Source organism: Anolis sagrei, chromosome X (genome assembly GCF_037176765.1).
Source record: "Anolis sagrei isolate rAnoSag1 chromosome X, rAnoSag1.mat, whole genome shotgun sequence".
NCBI lineage: Eukaryota > Metazoa > Chordata > Lepidosauria > Squamata > Dactyloidae > Anolis > Anolis sagrei.
This window is the reverse complement of record NC_090034.1, coordinates 19761287-19784032: the sequence shown is the minus strand read 5'-3', so window position 1 is coordinate 19784032 and position 22746 is coordinate 19761287. Positions and strand designations below refer to the sequence as shown.

Here is a 22746-nt window from a genome sequence, read left to right as displayed (position 1 = left end):
AGTGCCTCAACGAACTTGCCTTGAGTTTAAACCATCCTGTGTCAACACACCACACTCAAAGGAATCACTTTCAAAGAAGGCCAAGAACTGACATCCATCCATCACAATATTCAGGGAACTTTTATTTCACAATATATTCATTATTTTCACGAATGTAGCAGCAATCAATTGACCACTTCCGCCACTCGGACAGCATTTATAGTTTTCTTTGCCTTGTGGCAGATGGGCCTAGAAAGGGATCACCGGAAGACCTGATAATGAGATAGTGCCTCCACTTCAGGCCCTCTAGATGTTTGGAACTCCAACTCACGGAAGCTCTTACCAGCTTGCCTGACAGCCAGGAATTTTGGGAGTTTCAACTGGAGGGCCACAAGCCTGACATCACTGCGTCTACTTGACAAAAACAGGTTTAACCCACCATCAAAAGGAAATAGTTCCCTGTGCCTCTGAGTTCCAGTTGTGGAAATGAACAGTAACATTTAAGCAAAATGGTAGGTGCAGATGCCAAACCCAAAATGGAAATTTATATGGGAGGATTATGAGTGAATGCTATGGCTCCAGTTGGTCCCTCTTCTCCTCCAAAGGGACAGGGAATAGGCAAAGATAGAAGTCCTAGCCTCCTTCCACAGTCACTCCCACAAATGGGACTGTTTTAAAGGCTTAGTGTCACCCCTAACCTCATTGCCCTTGGGAAGAAATATCTTGTGCCCCTAAAGTGCTAATAAATAATGACATATATATGACGCACAAGGAGGCCAACACTCCATGGCGACCAGGAGTGGAGGGATCCCACAATACACAGCTTATACGACAACAACCTCCTCCCCAGAAGAGAGTGATTGGAATGGAAACTACAATTTGGACCACGTTTGAAAGAAGGATTAGTACAGCTTGTAGTTCCAGAAGCCAGAAAATACAGAGATCTGGAAAAGAAGAACAGGATTTGATCAGAAGCAGAACTAAAGTCATTCATTTGGAATCCTCTACAAAGACTCTTTAATAAACAGGACGCTTTGTTCTGTGGTCCTCCAGCTCCCAAAGGCCCTAGCTAGTCTGATCAATGATTCTGGGAGTTCGAGATCTAAACAGCTGGAGGACTACACAATGAAAAGGCCTGCTTCACAGGGAGAGGAATGCCAAAGCCTAATCTCGTCTTGTTTGTGTACCTCTGCAATGTTCATTCAAAGGTATTTACTCTAGGTGCAGATAAATCAACCATAAAGAGGATATTGAATCATGTCAGCAAGATCGGATGGTGTTTATAACCCTCAGCGTAAGAAGCAATGTGCTTCTAAATACCTATTATTTACTATTAGTAGTAGTCCACTTTTTCTCTCTAAAAAAAGAGACTCAAAGAACCTCACAAAAAACGAATGCAATACACTTTAAAACCTCAAAATATACAAAACTAAAATTAAATTAAATATTAATGATATTATTAAACAGTTAAAAACATTAAAATTGATTAAATACCCATTCAGAGCGAAAAACCTCAGCACCCCCTGAAGCTGCTGCAACAGGGGGGCTGTCCGCTCCCATGTTATTGCCACCCAGTTCAATGTATTGAGGGAAGCGGTTTGTGGGCTTCGCATGGGCAACTGGACTAAACAGGACCTTTGCCTCATCCTTGGCAGGAGATATACAAGTTTAATAAACTCCAGGTCTTACTCATAGTCGTCTTTTTAAAAGGTAAAGGTAATTAAACGTTTCCCCTGACATTAAATCTAGTTGAATCCAACGCTGGGGAGTGGTGCTCATCTCAATTTCTAAGCCGAAGAGCCAGTGTTGTCTGTAGACACCTCCAAGGTCATGTGGCTAGCATAACTGCATGGAACACCATTACCTACCTTCTGTAAGTAGATCAATAAGGGGTATCTATTGATCTACTCACATTTGCATGTTTTTGAACTGCTAGGTTGACAGAAGCTGGGCCTAATAGAGGGAGCTCACCCCACTCCCCAGATTCAAATCCCTAACCTTTTGGTCAGCAAGTTCAGCAGCTTAGCAGTTTAACCCACTGTGCCACCATAGGGCCCCGATATATATACCCTAAGTTAAACTCTTGGTCTGTTTACCTTACTCATAGTTGTCCTTTAGCAATAAATATAAAACCAAACATATGTAAATCCTCAAATGTATCACCTTGGCAAGTCAATTACACTTCCAATAGCCACAGTCTCCCCCCAAAACATTCATTTTTTGCCAAAAACACCTTTTCTACCACCTCACCTTGTCCTTTAGCTGCTGGCAGAGCTGCAATGATACCGTGAAGAAAACGAGGGCATCGTTTAACCAAGGTACGACACACTCCACCTTATGAACATGGCTGACTTCATATCTTTGGTTGTTGTATTCACTGGAAAGAAATGAGATGGATATTTTGATGATGTGGTTGTTATTATTATTGTTCTCATTGGGTCAATTATACACAGAAACAAGACTAACATTTGAGGCGCCCCAATGTGTGTCTACCAGTATTATTATTGGCTTGCTGTGAGTTGGAAACTAGCCAAGTGGGGTTTATATACTGTGGAATAATGTCCATGGTGAGAGAAAGAACTCTTGTGAACATTCCATAGTAAAATAAATCTCACTTGCCGAGTTTCCAACATATCTCACAATCTTTGAAGATGCCTGCCATAGATGTGGATGAAATGTCAGGAGAGAATGCTGCTGGAAGATGGCCATACAGTCCAGAAAACTCACAGCAACCCAGTGATTCCGCTCATGAAAGCCTTCGACAATATTATTATTATTATTATTACCCTGTTTTATCTCTCCAAAAAAGAGACTTAAAGAAGCTCACAATAAAACCAGATTTGCAGCTCTCTGCAGTCCTATCATTATGATGACTGACAGGTCAGAAGTTCGAATCTGGGGAGAGCACAGATGAGCTCCTTCTGTCAGCTCCAGCTCCCCATGCGGGGATATGAGAGAAGCCTCCCACAAGGATGATAAATCATCAAAACATCCAGGTATCCTCTGGACAATGTCCTTGCATATGGCCAATTCTCTCATACCAGAAGTAACTTGTGGTTTCTCAAGTCGATTCTGACATGAAAAAATTATTATTATTATTAATAATAATAATAATTTTATTTCTTATCCGTCTCTCCCTCACCAACTGCCAGAATGGTACTTACAACATGGCCCCTGGGTTATGGAGAATGGACCCTCCAGCAGGCCGAAAGTTCTGAAAGGGAACGAAAGATTACAACTTGTAACATTTCAAACAAGATAATACAGTTCTTAGCATTGTTTACAACCATCAGATGCAAGAACAGCAAGGTTTCCCCTTCACTTCGGAGTTGGAATGAATGCCGATCTCTCTTCTAGCGGCAAGAGATGGTCCCCTTAGGGAGAACCTGATCTGTTTTGTATTAATCTAATTTCAGAAGAGACAGTCGGTAAGGCCACCAATACCTTTGTGGAACTGGGCTGCAGGGCATGTAACTGATAGACTGTCAAGCAGAGTTTGTTCAAGTTGATGTAGAAATTCACCAGGATGTCTGGAGGCAGACCAGGAGTGAACATCTTCTGCACAGAGAGGGAAGATATACCATTATTTATAGCTTGATTTGTAGGTCTAACCACCCACAGAAGGCTTCTAATAATACACATTCACAATATAGACCCAATTATATAGTTTAAATCAGGCATGAGCTAACTTGGGCCCTCCTTCCGGGTGTTTTGGACTTCAATTCCTAACAGCCTCAGGCCCCTTCCCACAATTCCTAACAGCCTGATTTTCCCCCTCAGCCGCTTAAGGAAAGGGCCTGAGGCTGTTAGGAATTGTGGGAGTTGAAGTCCAAAACACAAACTGGGGGGCCAAAGTTTGCCCATGCCTGATTTAAACCATGAATATTGTACGAAGGCAAGTAATAAATAACAATAAACCGTGTCATTAAGGTCCTGGCCCTTCAATAAAGCATGAAATAATGCAACAAGGGATAGGAATCTAGAAGTGACCCAGCAGCCCTAAATCACACAGTTTTATCCAATCAGAACATGAAGAGCAAGCACCAGTCCCAAGCAAACACAAGCCAGAGGTTTAGCACAGCTGATAAATCAGCAATTATAAGATCTATCAACCAAAATGTTTCAAGTTTGCATGAGCTGTCAACTGTCAGCCTAACTCATTGTTTAGCTAAGCAATTCAAAAACAGCTTTAGATGTGATTAGAGAAATTAGGTACCACTAAAAGCAGGGAGGTATTTTAGGACACCATAAAGAAAGAAGATCAGAAAATGCTGGGCAATCAAAAGGAAGGAGGAAGTTCTGATGGCTCTTCATCACAGAGGACAGAACAGCAGCCGCCCCTGGTCTTGAGTCCATCCTTCCACGGCACCTCCTTCTGTTCTGTCTGTCTGTGTATTGCCTATACAAAGCGGCATTGAATGTTTGTCGTGTATGTGTGCTGTGATCCACCCTGAGTCCCCTTCGGGGTGAGAAGGGTGGAATACAAATAAAGTATTATTATTATTATTATTATTATTATTATTATTATTATTATTTAGTAAGTAGCTCCAAATTACACATAAAAAGCCGCAGAGGCCTGTCTGTTTTAAATGCGGCTGGCATCTTCTGGCTGATGTCTGTACAAACCCAGATGCCTGAAGCACTTCGTATATGGGGCAGGCCTATCTGGAGCCTAAGTATAAGTGGTGACAAGTTACCGTGAGGCCGCTCAAAGCGATTTCTGGCAATGTCAAAGTAGCCGGTGTGGTGAGTCGGTTTCGAGCTCTGGTCAGTTGCAACATCACTGCATCCATTAGCTGCCACGGAAAGAAGATGATCATGTAAGACATAGGAACACAATATGTTATAGTGACTCAGTCAGATATGTATAGACAATCTCAGTGGCAGTCCGTTATCACTGTGGAAAGACTGCAGCCATTTTGGGCCCCTGCACCTTTCCCAAGGGTTATATCTCAGGCCAGCAGTCCCATCTAATCCAGTACTGTCTAGTTCAACAGCACAACTCCATGCTCCCAAGCAGTCATCCAAACCCTGTCACTAGTGTATCTTTAAATGCAAAAGGCTCAGCCCCATCAAGCTCAAGGCAGAAGCTTCCTTGGCCAGAAAAGCTGTTGTTGCCATGGAAGCAAAGTCAGGCTTCATTTTGTGCCATTCTTGGAAAACCAGACCCCTGGCTCACCTTGATGACCTCAGACCCAGTTTTGAACTGGTAATTGGTGCTTCTATTGGTGAGCAGATAGATTGCTTGGTTGACGTGATTCCTTGCATCCTGAATCTAGAAAAGTAAACAACATGTTGAATCAAAACTGGCAATATACTGAATATACACATGCAGATTTGCTGCTAGTCGCTCTGGGTAGAAAACAGCCAATAATGCCATTTTCCTCTCATGTGATCAGCATTTTTAGGGAGGTGATTTTCACAGGAAAGGCAACAGAGAGGAAGAATACCTCCAGGGTCAGGAGCTCCCATTCCTCTGCCTCTTAAGAGCAAATTAGGAATCTTTAATGATTATACCCAAGGACTTAGTTATTATTTCATCTTAGCACTTTATATTAATTATATTAATTACAGTTTATTTTGTTTCTGCAGCCACTGTTGCATTTTATTGAATTTTAACTAGTAGAGTTTTATGATGTTACATTATTTGTTATTGCTATTGTCTTATTGTTTATGCACTTGTTGTACTTTCTGTGTTTGCACTACTGAGTGCTTTTGTGAACTGCCCTGAGTCCCTTCGGGGAGATGGTGGTGAGGTATAAATAAAGTATTATTATTATTATTAGATTAGAAAAAAAGATGCATACATTGTCTCATGTGACCATCAGGTGAAGTTAATTTTTGATACTGAATCAGGATGCTGATTTTGGTTTTCGGATTTTTAAATTGTACAAGAAGAACAAGAGGGATTATGGCCAAACTGAAAAAAAAATCTTAGTTGAGCAATCACATGAATGTTGGCTAAATCTGCACATCTGCAGCAATAAATATTATCAATGGAGGAAGAACACTGTGTGGGTATTTAAAGTTCATGCCTCGCTCATCTGCGTTCTAAGCTTTAGAAGACATTGCTCATACAAGCCCATAGGTGATTGGGATTGAATATGGCAGCTTTCATGCTTGTTTAGAAATCTGTTTGCAAAGTTGGGAGAGTTAGGACATTTCCTGCTCAGGCCACCAGTCTGTTTCTATCTAAAATATTGTTGAGCTGCTCTACAGTCTCCTGATCTTTTAAACATTTATGTATTTATTAGAGGTAATGAAATAGCCCGCAGTTGTGCAGCAGGTAAAACCACTGAGTTGCTGAACTTGCTGACCAAAAGGTTAATGGTTCGAATCTGGGGAATGGGGTGAGCTCCTGCTGTTAGCCCCAGCTTCTGCCAACCTAGCAGTTCAAAAACATGCAGATGTGAGTAGATTAATAGGTACCGCTCCGGCAGGAAGGAAACGGCACTCCATGCAGTCATGCCAGCCACATGACCTTGGAAGTGTCTACGGACAACGCTATCTCTTCGGCTTAGAAATGGAGATAAGCACCACCCCCCAGAGTTGGACACAACTAGACTTAATGTCAAGGAGAAACCTTTACCTTTACTAATGTTCTCAGTATGACTTATACAAGATTAATAATAATAATAATAATAATAATAATAATAAATAAATAAATAAATTTTATTTATACCCTGCCACCATCTTCCCTAACAGGGACTCGGGGCGGCTTACATGAGGCCAAGCCCAAACAACAAATTACAATGAAATAAAATACAATAAAATAAAAACCAAAATGCAAACAACAACATAGTAAAATACAAAAACAATAAGCAATATACACAAAACATAAGAATGCAATGAACAACCATAATGACAATGAGTGGGCCGCATGTACAATTAAAACAATACCTGAAAAGTGGGTTTGATTCTTCACTCATTGGTGGCACAGTGAACACTTTGCCAGAGCAGCACCAATATTTTTTATTCTGCTATAAAAGTTTAGAATTTAATATACTTAAAATCTAAATGACAGAAGTCTGCAAGGCACAGCTGTGCAGGTACAACTGCACCAGGAGCTCCAATTTTGTTTGCTGTGCATTTAATGTTCGTTGTAGTCCTGAGTTCCAGGGACTCTGCAGATAGGTGGCTTCTTTTGGCTGCAATCATGGGGCAAGCCACCTGTCAATTATGGTTGGGTTCCCTGGTCCCGCCCCCTTTTTAAGTTTTTGGAGGGAATAGGAGCATTTTTGGTTCAGTCCACACAGAGCAGCTTTTCATGCAAGACATAATACCAAGAGCTCCTATAGAAAGCTTCGTCTTCTATGGCTTGGCCGGGGAGATATACAGCCTACAGCTTGGCCGGGGTTATAGAGCCCATGGCTTGGCCGGGGAGATACAGCCCCACAGCTTGGCCGAGGATCATACAGCCTTACAGCTCCTTTGCTGAGGGACTTCAGCCAGCCACCACCGAAACCTGAACTCCTTTTTCCCTGGAAGTCTACAAAGCTCTGCTTGGTAAGGGTCACTCGCAGAAGCCAGACGCAGTTGGTACCGGGTACAGGGGCTCCACGCCAACAGAGGCAAAGAAAGACTGCTCAGATTAGAAGTTAAGGATTTCCCCATTAGTTAAAATACCAGTCATGAAGATAGTGCCTGTTCCCTGTGGACAAGATTGAAAGAGCCTATAGACTGTTAAGAAAGCCTTGAAATACCTGTTTGTTTTCATTAATAAAGAACTTTGTTGAACCTTTAAGCAATCTAAAGACTTTGTTTTGGGGAGGTCCAAGGGCCTTTAATCTGAGGCAGCCCCAGCGTCCCGTTGGGCACACAGAATTTATGTCCTGTCTACAGTCTTATGCACAGGCCCAGCATGCGACAGCACAACAGCAAATAATAAGATATCATGGGAAAATATTTGGAGGGCCACAAATGCTTGCAAGGCAGAACTTTACACAAAATATGTTGGGAGATGAAATACCTGCTGCAATTTCCACTGCTTGTCATCCCGGAATGCAAAGTGTAGGAGTTGGTTGTTTCTGGGCATTTTCACATTTATATCCTGAGACAAGGAGGGACACAGACAAACACATTTATTAGTCTTCAGCATGCTTCAGCTAATGTGAACTCAGCAGAATCCATCCCTCCAATGAAACAAAAGGGTAAGGTATTGAAGGAAGCAGCATCTTGGGCACAGAACCTCGCCCACTTTAATCATAAACAACTAGAGTGGGGCAGAGATCATGGTGCCTGGTGTTTGAGGGAACATCCTTACAAAGGAAAGGAGATTCCACCTGAACATTAAGAAGAACTTCCAGGCCATAAGAAGAGCTGTTGAACAGTGGAACTCACTGCCACAGAATGCAGTGGAGGCTCCTCCTTTGGAGGCTTTTCAGTAGAGGCTGGATGGCCATCTGTTGGGGATGCTTTGATTGTGCTTTTCCTGCCTGGCAGAAGTGGGTTGAATTGGATAACCCTTGGGGTCTCTTCCAACTCTATGTTTCTCGGAGGCATGTAGTGCATGAAGGGACGATGCAATATCCTCTTGCATCACTGGCAGAGAAGTTGCAATTTTGCAACCAGAAACGTGACAATTTGTGGGCTCTGAAAATATGCAGGATCTGTGAGCCACTGCTTCTGCCCTAATATACAGTTCACAGGAGACAAAAGATGTTCCACAGTGATTCTTTGGGATCATATTTATTTGCATTACATCAACAGTGTACTGAGATTGAGAGGCTGGTTTAACTATTTGGGGAATCCATTGTAAAGCCCTATAAGCGATCCCCAAACTATTGTACAATATGCTGTTCTAGTTTGTGGGAGGGGGCAGGACACACAAATACTGCAGTAGAAAGCAGTAGCGATGCCTGATCAAATTAATATTAATTCTGTCTGGCAACAACAACATGCTAGAAACTTGGCTAGGGAACTTGGAGAGATTTCCTGTTCTAAAGAGGAAACGGACTCAGCAGCTATAAAAGAGCCTCTTTATCCTTGAAGTTACTGAAAAGTGGTTAGACAAGATAAATGAAAATGAGATCAAGAGAACAAACAAAACCAGGCAGTTAATTTATCTGATGACCACAAGGGAACAAAACATGAGAATGTTGAATAAAATGTTAAGACGGTTGTCTGCAGATGAATTTGTCTTTCCCAAGACATATACCAATTTCTCATAAAACATATAGGAAAAATGCTTACTGCCTGGCACAGGGCATCTCCCTGAAGGGTCAGGACCCCTTTCACCTGGTCAGCACTAGAATGAGAGACAATATGGTTAAGAAGGCAAAATACATCCAGTGTCCAAACAGTTCTGAGGATGTCTGCCCAGGCTTAAAGAGCAGATCAAAGCTTTCTAGAGTTTGGATATTTACAGTGGACTTCAATGGGAAGCATAAAGACTGGCCTTGTACTAATTCTTAGCCTAACAGTTGCCATAACATTGCAAACAGCATAATTTAAGACACCAGATTTAGCAAGCCAACCCCAGTTTATTATCTAGACACAAGCGTATTTTGTTTCCATAACAGGAAAAGGAACTGGGCGCAGTTCAGAATTTGATTATGATATGTATGTTGGTTTCAAATAAAAGTGAAGTACTGGAGGTCCTCTATTTTAGGACTCTACTTCTATCTCAAATTCAGTCTGGAACCAATATCTGGAACAAGGAAAACTGTATGTTCAAGCAAATTGGGATGAGAAAGAATTCCGGCTCTGCCAAATCTAATAGGAAAAAAGCATGGACTGAACTCTAATGCATGGAGGGAAGGTTATCTTTTGAGCAGTGTCAGGAAAGAACAGCTTCTCTGTTCTGTTTTTTTTTTTTTTTAATTGTGACAATGCAGCAATAGGAGAAATAGCAGCAAAACACAACACTGTTTTGGGGGGCCTTAGTGTATTCCCAAAAGATTCAGAGGGGTTTTTTTTCTTTGTGTCAGGAGCAACTTGAGAAATTGCAAATTGCTTCTGGTGTGAGAGAACTGGCCATCTGCAAGGACGTTGCCCAGGGGACGGCCGGATATTTGATGTTTCACCATCCTGTGGGAGGCTTCTCTCATGTCCCTGCATGGGAAGCCAGAGCTGAGACGGGAGCTCACCCCTCTCCTCAGATTCAAACCGCCAACCTGTAAGCCAGCAATCATGCTGGCACAAGTGTTTAACCCATTGCACCACAGGGGCTCCAAGATTCAGAGTCATCCAGGGCCACTAGAGTGCTGGAGGCTGAGATATTGCAACTTGTTGTTTCTGAATGCCTTCATATCATTTTTTGGCTTATGGAGACCTAAAGATAAACCTATTACTGAGTTTTCTTAGCAATATTTCTTCAGAGCAGGCTTGTTAAGGCTTTCTTTTGAGGCTGAGAGGGCCACTCACTGAACCAGGATTTCCACAGCAGAGCAAGATTTAACCCCTCATCTCCAGAGTTGTAAACAAATGCTGAAACCAACATGGCTCTCCCCAAATGGCACTACTCTAAAGTCACTAAGTGTTTAAAGCTGCCCAAAGTGGAGCTATTGTCTTATAGAGAGCAGCATCAGCAGACTCAAGGAAAAATATACAGGTAAGCAACAGATCACATTATTGTTAAAAGGGAGGGAGTTTTGCCTATCAATGAAAGAAATGAACACTTTGCTTTTCTCAAATGGTTCTATAAGATTTTTGGAGGGGAAGGCATTGTGTATCCCTTTATCTCAAACACATCCAGCTATATTCAAAGTCCTAAGGCACGACTTACTGCAGTCCAACCAGCAAAAAGTACAGGACATGCAGCCATGCTTTCTATTGAAACAATAGTACCTCAGAGAGGGAAAAGGGCAGGAATGAACTGTCCTTCTCAAAAGCACTGCACTTTCTAAGAAGCACATCATGTCTTTTTCCTTGATCTCCCTTTGTTATTCCTATGGCACCTCTCTATGAGTGGGAAAGAAGAAAAAGCAGAAATGCAAGTATGCCAGCAAACGCCGCTGCTACAGTGAGAATAAGTTATGGCCCAGAGAGGTGACTTCTGAGGAGGAATTCAAAGGAAAGGAGAAGGCAAATGCTTTAAATTCCACTATGGAGGAGAATAATGAGAGATCTTATCAGCTCAAACATAGGCTTCTGTTTAAATCTCATTACACAATATAAGCTAAATGTTTTTGGACAGTCCAGTAGAGAAGCTCTTTGGGAGACAATCTGAGAGCCCATTTCTGAACAGTTCAGTGGGCCAGAAGGCCCAACCATGACCAAAGACTTTAAATGTTAATATTTTTCTCATGAACAAGCCTCCGCTATGAGGAAACAAAGGACACCAAGATCTCAAGACATACTTTGAACTACCCAGAATGAAGTTCTCTTGCTTGAGGGGTCCCTCTGAGCCTCCCACAGGCAACGTGAACCGATGGGATGCCTCCTAGGCAAGAGAGAGAGAAAGAGAGGAAAATGAGTGTGAAGGGCTACTCTTCTTTTGGCACAGACTGAGGGACACACTACTTTTGTTTCCTGCAAAAATAAAATCCACAGATCGAACGTATACAATCTGCCCCCAATAATAAAAACAAAATGATGATTTTTTTCCCAAAAATAAATGCTTGCTGTAAAATGTCCCTCTAGAGCAGTGCTTCTTAAACTTTTTCGTCAAATGTTTATGAATTGGTTTTATTGTGAGCCACTTTGAGTCTCTTTTTATATATACAGAGAGAAAAAGCAGGATATAAATAATGATAATGATAATGTGAACACACGTAGATATAACGAATCAGCATTTGCAATGCTTGCAAAAAAGGCTGATTCTCCTTTTTTGTGGTGCACAGCGAAGCATTTTCTGAAGTTTTCTGCTGCTAACAGATTTGTGTAGATCAGTGGTGTGCCAAAACCTTTAGCTGTAGTCAAATTTTTCGTGACCCCAACGTTGAGCTCCCATGGAGATCCCATTTGGGGTTGGGACCAACATTTAAAAGCAGTAAGCTAGAGCTCAAGAAGATCAAAATATATGCCCCAAAGGGAGATACGTATGTATGTACACAGGCAGTCCCCGAGTTACAAACATCTGACTTACAAATGACTCATAGTTACTAACGGGGATGAGACAACAGGAAGTGAGAGAAGGGAAAGCCACTAACTGAAGAGTTGTTATGGGGAAAAGGTATTTCCACTGAAACTTTATTGCCAGTTCTTGTTTCCACAACAAACCAACTTTTTCAAAATCTTCTGAGCAGAGGCACACACAGCAAAACAAACGCCACAAGGGGGTTCACCCCTCTCTATGATATCCAAAGCTTTTATATCTATCTATCTATCTATCTATCTATCTATCTATCTGGAGTGACACTTAAAATATATCCCTGTTCCAACTTACATACAAATTCTGATGAAGAACAAACCTACATAACCAATCTTGCTTGTAACTTGGGGACTGCCTGTATATTGGTGGGAGCAGGTGAGGGATGTGTAGGTTTCCTGAAGGGTGAAATCAGCCTCTTAGTCTTCCATAGTTGGACTTTCTTAATGGAAATGCTTTTATTGGATGTATGAGAACACCTTGTTTTGGAATGCAACTTCATGCCACTGACTCAGGTGCTTTCCAGCTCCACCTGGAATGGACAATGAGAAGGCAAAGCAGGTTTGCAGCTAACTGTCTTCAGCAGGGTCCTTTTCAGACTTTCTTGTGAAACTGGCCTGGGCTCCTCACTGGGGACCCCTCTATCTGGCTTGCAGTGACTTCTTCCATATGAACATAAACTTTGATAAGGGAATAAAACAGCAGAACCCACAGCAATGTTCAAGACCGTTTTGTGATACAAATCGCTGAGTCGCTGATAATAAGGTTAGTCATCTGAAGAGAAAAAGCACAATTGAAAGTAATGGGGATGTTTTGTAAATACCTTCAGAATTTCCTGCAGTTGCCGGAGAACACTATGAACCTCCTCCCGTAAAAGCCAGTTAAATTCTTCTTGCTGCATAGAAAGAAAAATAAGTATTTATCTCCAAAGAGCCAGTTCCAACTTTTTAAACTTTTCCTAAAATTGTTTTTTTTAAAAAACAGCATATAGGGTAATATGAAATTAGAGGTTTCACGCAATACACCTCTTAGTCTTTTCCTAATGCTGATGTCTTATTGGTCCTCTTTATAGAAACCTTTCCTGGCTTTAACAAAATAAAGAATGTACAAAATATTTACGTGCATTTCCAAGTTCTGCTTTCATTGACAGCACTGGGGAAAGTATTGAAATTTACAAACAACAGAAAAAGAAGATGATGCACCCGTTTAAAGAACACTAATACTAGGAATGTTGGAAGGGGGACATATTTGTTTACATAGGACGGAATCCAAACAGAAAGCGTGACATTGGCTGGATCTACAATGTCAAATAATGCACTTTGAGCTAAGATACTGTGTGTGGACAGTGTAAACCCACATACTGCAATTTGAACTGCATTATATGGCTCTACACTGACCATACAGTGCAATTCAGGCTGCATTATTTGCCAGTGTAGATTCAGCCATCGTTAGGCCCCAAAGGGCAACCAAGCCATAGGAAGAGTGTTCTTCCTAAGGTCACCTTGGACTTTCTTCCCTAGCAAAGATGGCCATAAGAAATTTGCTCAGAAGCGTTTGATTAGCTGCTGTTTCCCACACCGCAGTAATCATTAACTTGCATATGTTGCTTCAAGCTGTGTTTTCTTTTAAAGTGGTGGTTCTCAACCTGTGGGTCCCCAGGTGTTTTGGCCTACAACTCCCAGAGATCCCAGCCAGTTTACCAGCTGTTAGGATTTCTAGGAGTTGAAGGCCAAAATATCTGGGGACCCACAGGTTGAGAACCAGTGTTTTAAAGGGAATGGTATAAAGATAAAATTAACCCCAAATTCTGCCCAACATTGCTCTAGTCTTCCTCCGCCACTCTTTCTAAAAGGATTGTTCCGAACTACACAGCATGGGCCAGTTGTTTCAAGCAATTGCATGAACAAGGCTCAGGAAATTCAATGAAGCATGCAAAGGAATTCATGACCAGTCGGATCCCAGTTAATTGTTAACCTGATGGGACCAAGAGCATCAGATTATAGTAACATATATTCAAGACACTATAAAAGCAGCTGAAGATGAGACAAGCAGTTTTCTAGAATACTAAACGACTTAAGATAGCTTAAGTATAGGCCAGATGTTGGGAATCAGCTTGCAGAGTAAATATCTTCCAACGAGATGTTGTCATCTGGCCTTGCAGTTTCACTAAATAGTAATCAGGGATAAGGGATCTTATCTTTTCCTAATATGTCACACTGAGATTTTTAAAAAAAACTGCAAGGTGTGTTTTAGTAGAAGTTTATTAGGGTCCTACTTGTAATGCAGGAGGAATCATTTAAGTGGTATTGAGAGGGAGGAAAAGACTAATCCTTATCCAATGTTGAGACACTCTGAAAAAACAGTCTTCCTCCACTGCAATGAAAAGCTTGACATGAAGGCCAACCAGGCTTTTCTTCATTTTTTACCAAATGGTGGGCCATGAATGTTGTTGTTATTATTTGCTTTGTTTGTATTTACCCGCCTTCCTCCTCGAGGGGGCTCACGGCAGCTAACAATCACACACTTTTATTAATTTAAAATAAACCAAATACAAAAAATAGAAGTCAATTGAACAGTATTGGTGTGTGTTAGGTTAAAAGATACAGATAAAGAAATAAATACAATTAAAATGCATTTTAAAACATGCAACTGCCCCCAAAATCCCACCCAGAACCTCCCCAGCTGAAAGGCTAAAACACGTTTCCCAAAATATTTCAGCCATGAGGAAGGGTCCCAACCACTGTTTTAGGACTTAACCTATAAACTCAGGTCCTTACAAATGAAATAAACTATAATAATTCTGGGTCTGAATAATAAATACTGAGATTCAAGCCCACAGTCCTGCCTGAAAAGTAATAAGAGAGAGCAATGAAAGCATTCTAGGGGCTGAACTCTCTGTCTGAGATATTGTAGGTCAAAGCATCTAATCTCCTGATCTGAACCATTGCCTCAAAGAAGCGGTCATGGGGCTTAGAACAATACAGAGCTGCAGAGTGGCCCACATTTTCTTTTTACTCCAATGAAAATAGGAATCTTAAATCCACATCTTTCAGAAAAAAGCTTTGAAAGGTGTTTAAGAAATCATTGGGAAAGGAAAAATGTGCCTTTATAGAAGGAAAGAGACTCTATCTGTTAGAACAATGATAGGGAGACTGGTCTTAAATAATCCACTTGGGTGCCTTTTACTAGAATTTAGGGTTCACCTAATGAAGCCAGGAACAAAAGACATTTAGAACTAAAGCACTGCAAAATTTTGTACCAATGCTAAAGCTCTGAGTGCTCCAAATATGCTTCATATCTGTAAGATTATTTATTTATTTATTTACCAATTTTGTATACCGGTCTTCCCCCCTCTATCGGGGGACTTGGGCCGGTTTCCAACAATAATATCACAAAACAATAATTAAAAACGTCATATAACATATTCAATTACAACGTTAAAACAGCAAAATGCAATCACATAATAACAATGGTCAGTCGTCATAGTGAATTCGTTGTCCGTCATTCATCGTCATCTATCCAATCACAGAAATATTGATTCACTCGTCAAAAGCCAAACCCCATAGCCAGGTTTTCACCCGTTTTCTGAACGACAGAATGGAGGGGGCAGTTCGGATCTCCAGTGGGAGAGAGTTCCAGAGTCGAGGGGCCACCACCGAGAAGGCCCTGTCCCTCGTCCCCACCAGATGCACTTGAGAGGCCGGTGGGACCGAGAGCAGGGCCCCTCCAGACGATCTTAACAACCTAGATGGTTCATAGGGGAGAATACGTTCGGACATGGGCCAGGCATGGGCAAACTTTGGCCCTCCAAGGGTTCTGGACTTCAACTCCCATAATTCCTAACAACCTGTTAGGTCTTGTGGGAGTTGAAGTCCAAAACACCTGGAGGGCCAAAGTTTGCCCACACCTGATTTAAAGGGATAGGAAGTATCCCCTCCCCTTGCTGTTTCAAATTTGGATTTAGAAATCCTTCCCAATCTAATGCAAATCATCCTGAATTCAAGCAATATTTCTACCTCTGTGCTACAAAAAAACAACAACAACTGGGTTTTATGGTGAAAGTGGCTGTTTCCAAAAGGAAATGGTTGCCATATTTGGAGGTCATTCCATCGAAGGTTAATTTAAAGGTCAAAGGAATGTGATAGGGAAAACTGATCATCCCATATTCAGAAGCAGGACTTCCTTGAACATAAAGCACAGAAGCTGTACATCAGCCTAAAGCATGTCTTTGTGCATTAGATGGAGGCATCTGGAAGGCTGCTGCTGAGGAAAATGCTGAACAAAGGGACTTTTTGTGTATTTTTTAAATTAAGAAATCTGATACTTTCATTGGTGTAACTTGTTGTTTCCATAATTTTGCATATTTAATTCTTGCTGCTTTTGTCATGTACATACACACAAATATATATAGGTCGTCTCCGACTCTTCATGACCTTATGGACCAGCCCACGCCAGAGCTCCCTGTCGGCCGTCACCACTCCCAGCTCCTTCAAGGTCAGTCCAGTCACTTCAAGGATGCCATCCATCCAGCTTGCCCTTGGTCGGCCCCTCTTCCTTTTGCCTTCCACTTTCCCCAGCATAATTGTCTTCTCTAGGCTTTGCTGTCTCCTCATGATGTGGCCAAAGTACTTCAACTTTGTCTCTAGTATCCTTCCCTCCAATGAGCAGTCGGGCTTTATTTCCTGGAGGATGGACTGGTTGGATCTTCTCGCAGTCCATGGCACTCTCAGAACTTTCCTCCAACACCACAGCTCAAAAGCATCTATCTTCCTTCGCTTGGCCTTCCCTAAGGTCCAGCTCTCACATCCGTAGGTTACTACAGGGAATACCATGGCTTTGACTAGGCGGATCTTTGTTGCCAGTCTGATGTCTCTACTCTTTACTATTTTATCGAGACTGGACATTGATCTCCTCCCAAGAAGTAAGCGTTTTCTGATTTCCTGGCCAGTCTGCATCTGCAGTAATCTTTGCGCCTAAAAATACAAAGTCTGTCACGGCCTTCACATTTTCTCCCTCTATTTTCCAGTTGTCAATCATTCTTGTTGCCATAATCTTGGTTCTTTTATGTTTAGCTGCAACCCAGCTTTTGTGCTTTCTTCTTTCACCTTGATTAGAAGGCTCCTCAGCTCCTCCTCGCTTTCGGCCACCAGAGTGGTGTCCTCTGCATATCTGAGGTTGTTAATGTTTCTTCCAGCAATTTTCTCCCCAGCTTTGCATTCATCAAGCCCCGCACATCGCATGTGTTCTGTATACAAGTTAAAAAAGGTTGGGTGAGAGTATGCAGCCTTGCCGTACGCCCTTCCCAATCTTGAACCAGTCTGTTGTTCCGTGGTCAGTTCTGACTGTTGCTACTTGGTCCTTGTACAGATTCCTCAGGAGAGAGACAAGGTGGCTTGGGATGCCCATCCCACCAAGAACTCGCCACAGTTTATTATGATCCACACAGTCAAATTTATTTATTTATTTTATTTATTTACAGTTCTTATATTCCGCCCTTCTCACCCCGCAGGGGACTCAGGGCGGATTACAGTAAACACATATATGGCAAACATTCAATGCCAGTTTGACAAACAACATTTAACAGACAAAGGCTATTTAACTTTTTTTTTTTTTCTGGCCGCCAGGGGAGCTGCTGCTTTTCATCGTCCATCAACGACACCGATGAAGTTCTTCCGCATTCCACATTCCCCGGAGTCTTCTTTCTTTATGGCTTCATAAATTAGTTAAATTTAGCCTCCCACACAAGGTGGTCCCTTATTTTCCTACTTGACAGATGCAACTGTCTTTCGGGTTGCAAAGGTCGACAACGGGCTACACAATGGCTGGACACCCACTCCAGCCCGGGCTGGCTTCGAACTCATGACCTTTAGGTCAGAGTGATCTTAATGCAGCTGACACTCAGCCAGCTGCGCCACAATCCCGGTGCTTTAGAGTCAAAGGCTTTAGAGTAGTCAATGAAGCAGAAATAGATGTTTTTCTGAAACTCCCTGCCTTTCTCCATTATCCAATAACTAATGTATTATTCCCAAATTTTTCCTTTCCCTTCCCTTGTCCCCCATCCCCCACTTTCCTAGTAAATGTTTAATAACAATCATTTGGGGGCGGGGGAGAGAAAAGAAATCGGATACTAAATCTATTGCCACTCCTTTGGCAGGAAGGAAGCCAGGGTTGGGACTTGAAAGTGTAGCTGAATAATATTGCAAAAGAGCTACATATGGGAGAATAGGCTAGCGGTTGCCAAACTATGTTCCATGGAAACCTAAGGTGCCACAAAAAGGCATTGTATGGGTTCTGTGAAAACACTTTAAAATAACAAACACATGCCAGAGTATAAGGATCTGATTTTAATTCGATATACCTCTGGATGGCGCCCAGATTTACCTCTTCAGCTGTTGAATATAAAGCTCAATTTCCAAACCTATTTTTTAGGTACCAAAATGAAACAACTTTCATTCATCACTTTAAGTGTGTATCCAGTCTTTTCCTGCACCAGAAGGAATGCTTGTGGTGACACCAAATATTTTTTATACTAAAATAAAATGTTCAAGGTTATATTTAATATGTTTCTTCTTTATTGTCCAAAACACTCAGGCAATAGGCAAGAAGGAAGAACTTTGTGGGTTTGAAAGGTTTTGGGTTAGAGTTAAGAGTGCAATTCATTCAATTTTTCCCAGGAAAAGTCAGAGGAGAGCCTCCTTTTGCCAATTTTCCCCTCTGCTCTGCAATTTATTTTTACGGTATTTGCTCTTTGTCTTTTGCACTTTAAGCAGTTTACTGCTATTAACCTCCATCAATGTTGGTTTTTGACTGCCTTTCACATAATCTGCCAGTGCATGTTTCTCTTCTTCTACCGTTTGTTTCACTTGTAGAATCCCGCTGCTTCCCGATTTTCTGGGCAGGCAGAGTCTGTCGACATCACTACGTGGGTGTCATGAGTAGTGGATTGTCATCAGTTTACTTGTTTTTCTGTCTAGATCATCCAGCTCTGCTTGTTTCCAGGTCACAATTCCAGCAGTGTATCTGATGATGGGGATGGCCCAGGTATTGATAGCCTTGATCGTATTTCTGCCATTTAATTGGGTCTTCAGAATTTTTCTGACTCTTTGGATATATTCTTTGCTGAACACATTTTTTCTGACTCTTTGGATTTATTCTTTGCTGAACACATTTTTTCACATGCCCCTGCTTGATATTGCCCAGTTGTAGGATGCCCAGACATGTATGTATGTATGTATGACATTTATATGCCGCCATTCTCACCCCGAAGTGGACTCAGAGTGGCTCAAAAGATATATGGAAATACAATATATTATATTATTAGCATAGTACAATGTCAGTATTATATATTACGATATTGTACTATACCAGGGGTCCTCAAACCTTTTAAACAGAGGGCCAGGTCACAGTCCCTCAAACTGTTGGAGGGCCAGATTATAAATTGGAAAAAACATTATTTGAATTCCTATGCACACTGCACATACCTTATTTGTAGTGCAAAAAACACTTTAAAACAACACAATTAAAATGAAGAACAATTTTAACAAATATAAACTTATTAGTATTTCAATGGGAAGTGTGGGCCTGCTTTTGGCTGATGAGATAAAATTGTTGTTGTTGTGTGCTTTCAAGTCATTTCAGACTTAGGTTGACCCTGAGTGAGGGCTGGATAAATGACCTTGGAGGGCCGTATCCAGCCCCCGGGCCTTAGTTTGAGGACCCCTGTACTATACCATTATTGTTCATTTGTTCAGTCGTTTCCGACTCTTCATGACTTCATGGACCAGCCCACGCCAGAGCTCCCTGTCGGCCGTCACCATCCCCAGCTCCTTCAAGGTCAATCCAGTCACTTCAAGGATCCCATCCATCAATCTTGCACTTGGTCGGCCCCTCTTCCTTTTTCCTTCCATTTTCCCTAGCATCATTGTCTTCTCTAAGCTTTCCTTTCTTCTCATGATGTGGCCAAAGTACTTCATCTCTGCCTCGACTATCCTTCCCTCCAGTGAGCAGTCGGGCTTTATTTCCTGAAGTATGGACTGGTTGGATCTCCTTGCAGTCCAAGGCACACTCAGAACTTTCCTCCAGCACCACAGTTCAAAAGCATATAATGGTTTATTACAATAAACCATTATATTGTAATATTATTAGTAATATCACATGTAAGATACATATATATATAATTGTAGTATCATATTATTAGTAGTATATTGTATTATATTATAATATTATAAATATTATATGTATATACAATATATTACATTACATTGTATTATTGGTATAGCACAGGAGACAAGGTGGAACTGTCCCATGGCTCCCTCTCTTTTCACTGTATAGGCTTCAGGCTGATCACACTTTATGGTTTGTCCATTTGGCATCTCTACGCCCTCACTGGGAATAATATTATTATCGTCATGATTATATAATGATTTACCATATATGCTGTCACAATGGTTTGGCACACAATGATAAGACTAATATCCCCCACTCATTCTTGAGGATGTTCACGGTGATTGACGTTCCATTCCACCAATGACTGTTCGAATATCGTACCGAACGACCAATCCCGTCAGTAGTGACGTCACACAGACCCTCCCCCCTCCTCAAATGCTCCCTAACAGCCTTTCCGAAGCGGTCTCGGTTCCCTCAGAGAGAAGCCCCGTTGTTCTCCCCCGCTCCCTTACCAGGACGGCGCGCTCAGCCGCGCTCGCCAGCGCCGCCATCCTCATCGCCTCGGACGATTCTCACGGAGAAGAGGAACGCTCCCTCTGACTGCCTCAAGGAGAGCCCTCACGCGCAGACCCCGCCCCCTCGCTCTTCATTGGACTGCCTCTTCTGACGCGGACGCGCCGATTGGCTGCGCTCCTTGTTTACGTCCCGCCCACTCGCCTGAGTGGCACCGCCCATCTCAGAGGGCGAGACGTGAGGCTTGGGCTCCACCTCCTCACTCCTGATTGGATAGCCGCTTCCGGCGCAGGCGTTCTCATTGGTCGCGCCTCTTGTTTATATCCCGCCCAGGCGTCTGTGCGAGACCTCCCATTTCATTGCCGTCTTTTATCGGCACTTCCGGCATAGAGAGCGAGCGCGATGTATAGTCAGCGGCAGTTGTGGCCTTGTCTTTATGAAATGGTAATGGCTCTTCTCCCCAGGCTGGGGATTCTGCCTAGCAACTGAGAAAACGCGGCAGCTGATTGGTCAAAAATCAGGGAGCGGTGACGTCACCCGAGCCCAAGATGCCCCTTAAAGCAAAAGTACTAAATGAAAGGCTTTCTTTTAATTATCTGAACCTGGGCAAGCTCATCATAGGAGAGAATGCAATGCACAAAAGGGAAAACTGCACATAATAAAAATATCTCAAATTAAGGAAGGGTCAAATCCACAAATAAGGAGGGTTGACTGTTCCTGGTATCCATTGGTGGCTTCCCAACCAGATACTAACCAAACTTGAATCTGCTTAGCTCCCAAGGTCAGATGGGACCTGGTACATTCAGGATTTAGGCCCCATCTACACTGCCATTTAATCCAGTTTCTGTGAATGCAGATTATTTGCTTTGAACTGGATTATCTAATAATAGGGTTGCTGTGTGTTTCCCATGCTGTTTGGCCATGTTCCTGAAACATTCTCTCCTGACGTTTCAGCCAGATCTATGGCAGGCATCGTCAGAAGTTGTGAGGTCTGTTGGAAACTAGGCAAGTGAGGTTTATATATCTGTGGAATGTCCAAGGTGGGAGAAAGAACTCTTGCCTGTTTGATGCATGTGTAAATGTTGCAAATGGCCACCTTGATTAGCATTGAATGACACTGTAGCTTCAAAGCCTGGATGGTTGCTACTTGGGGGAATCCTTTATAGGGAGGTGTTAGCTGACCCTAATGGATTCTTTTCTAACAACTACCATGTCGGACTACACAGAGAAGCCATTGAAATCCACAAGAATGCAGACAGTTTCAACAGACAGGAGGAAAGCATGAAAATGACCAAAATCTGGCCACTAGTATTTAAAAACTCTAAAATCAGGACAAGTAAATAGAGTAACACTAAAAAAAGGGGGAATCCCAGACAAGAATCAATCAGGGCCAGCTAACACCTCTCAACAAAGGATCCCCCAGGCAGCAATCAGCCAGACTTGGAAGCTACAATGCCATTCAGTGCTAATCAAGTTGGTCAATTGCAACATTCACACTTGCCTCAAGCAGACAAGAGTTCTTTCTCCCATGTGGACATTCCAGATATATAAACCTCACTTGCCTAGTTCCCAACAGACCTCACAACCTCTGAAAATGCTTGCCATAGATGTGGATGAAACAGGAGAGAATACTTCTGGAACATGGCCATACAGCCCGGAAAACTCACAGCAACCCAGTGATTCTGGCCATGAAAGCCTTTGACAACACTAATAATAATATTAAAAACGTTATTTATACCCCACCCCTTCTCCCTGGAGGGACTCGGGTGGCTTACAACCAACCAAACTGATACAATAAATGATATACATAAAAAGTGATTACATAAAAGCAAAACAGGACAATATAAACACAAACAATTTTAAAACACTATAAAAGCAATGTAGATGTAATATATGGCAGTGTAGATCCAGCCTCAGGAATGGATCCTTGCTATGGAATCCTGGGAGTTGTAGTTTTGAAAGCTCTATAGCTTTGTCTGCCAGACTGACCAAACTACACATTCCCAGAATCCTATCACATTCAAGCGCTGTCAAACTGGATTAATTCTACAGTGTAG

At 42.1% G+C, this 22746-nt stretch overlaps 1 protein-coding gene across 2 annotated transcripts; it reads right to left on the bottom strand.

Annotated features, from left to right (window-relative positions):
* Positions 1–101: 101 nt before the first annotated feature.
* On the bottom strand, positions 102–20833 carry ROGDI (rogdi atypical leucine zipper). 2 transcript variants are annotated; one of them, XM_060786566.2, is made up of 11 exons: positions 20689–20833; positions 12834–12905; positions 11280–11362; positions 9172–9226; positions 7949–8029; positions 5159–5254; positions 4677–4775; positions 3424–3534; positions 3144–3193; positions 2230–2356; positions 102–923 (listed from the first exon to the last, which is right to left on the bottom strand). In XM_060786566.2, the coding sequence occupies exons 1-11, from the start codon at positions 20731–20733 to the stop codon at positions 882–884; spliced, it is 861 nt and encodes a 286-aa protein (XP_060642549.1). In that variant the 5' UTR covers positions 20734–20833; the 3' UTR covers positions 102–881. The 2 variants fall into 2 exon arrangements, with proteins under 2 accessions (XP_060642549.1, XP_060642548.1); XM_060786565.2 differs by having other exon boundaries at positions 3424–3537; positions 20689–20832.
* Between the last annotated feature and the right edge of the window lie 1913 nt (positions 20834–22746).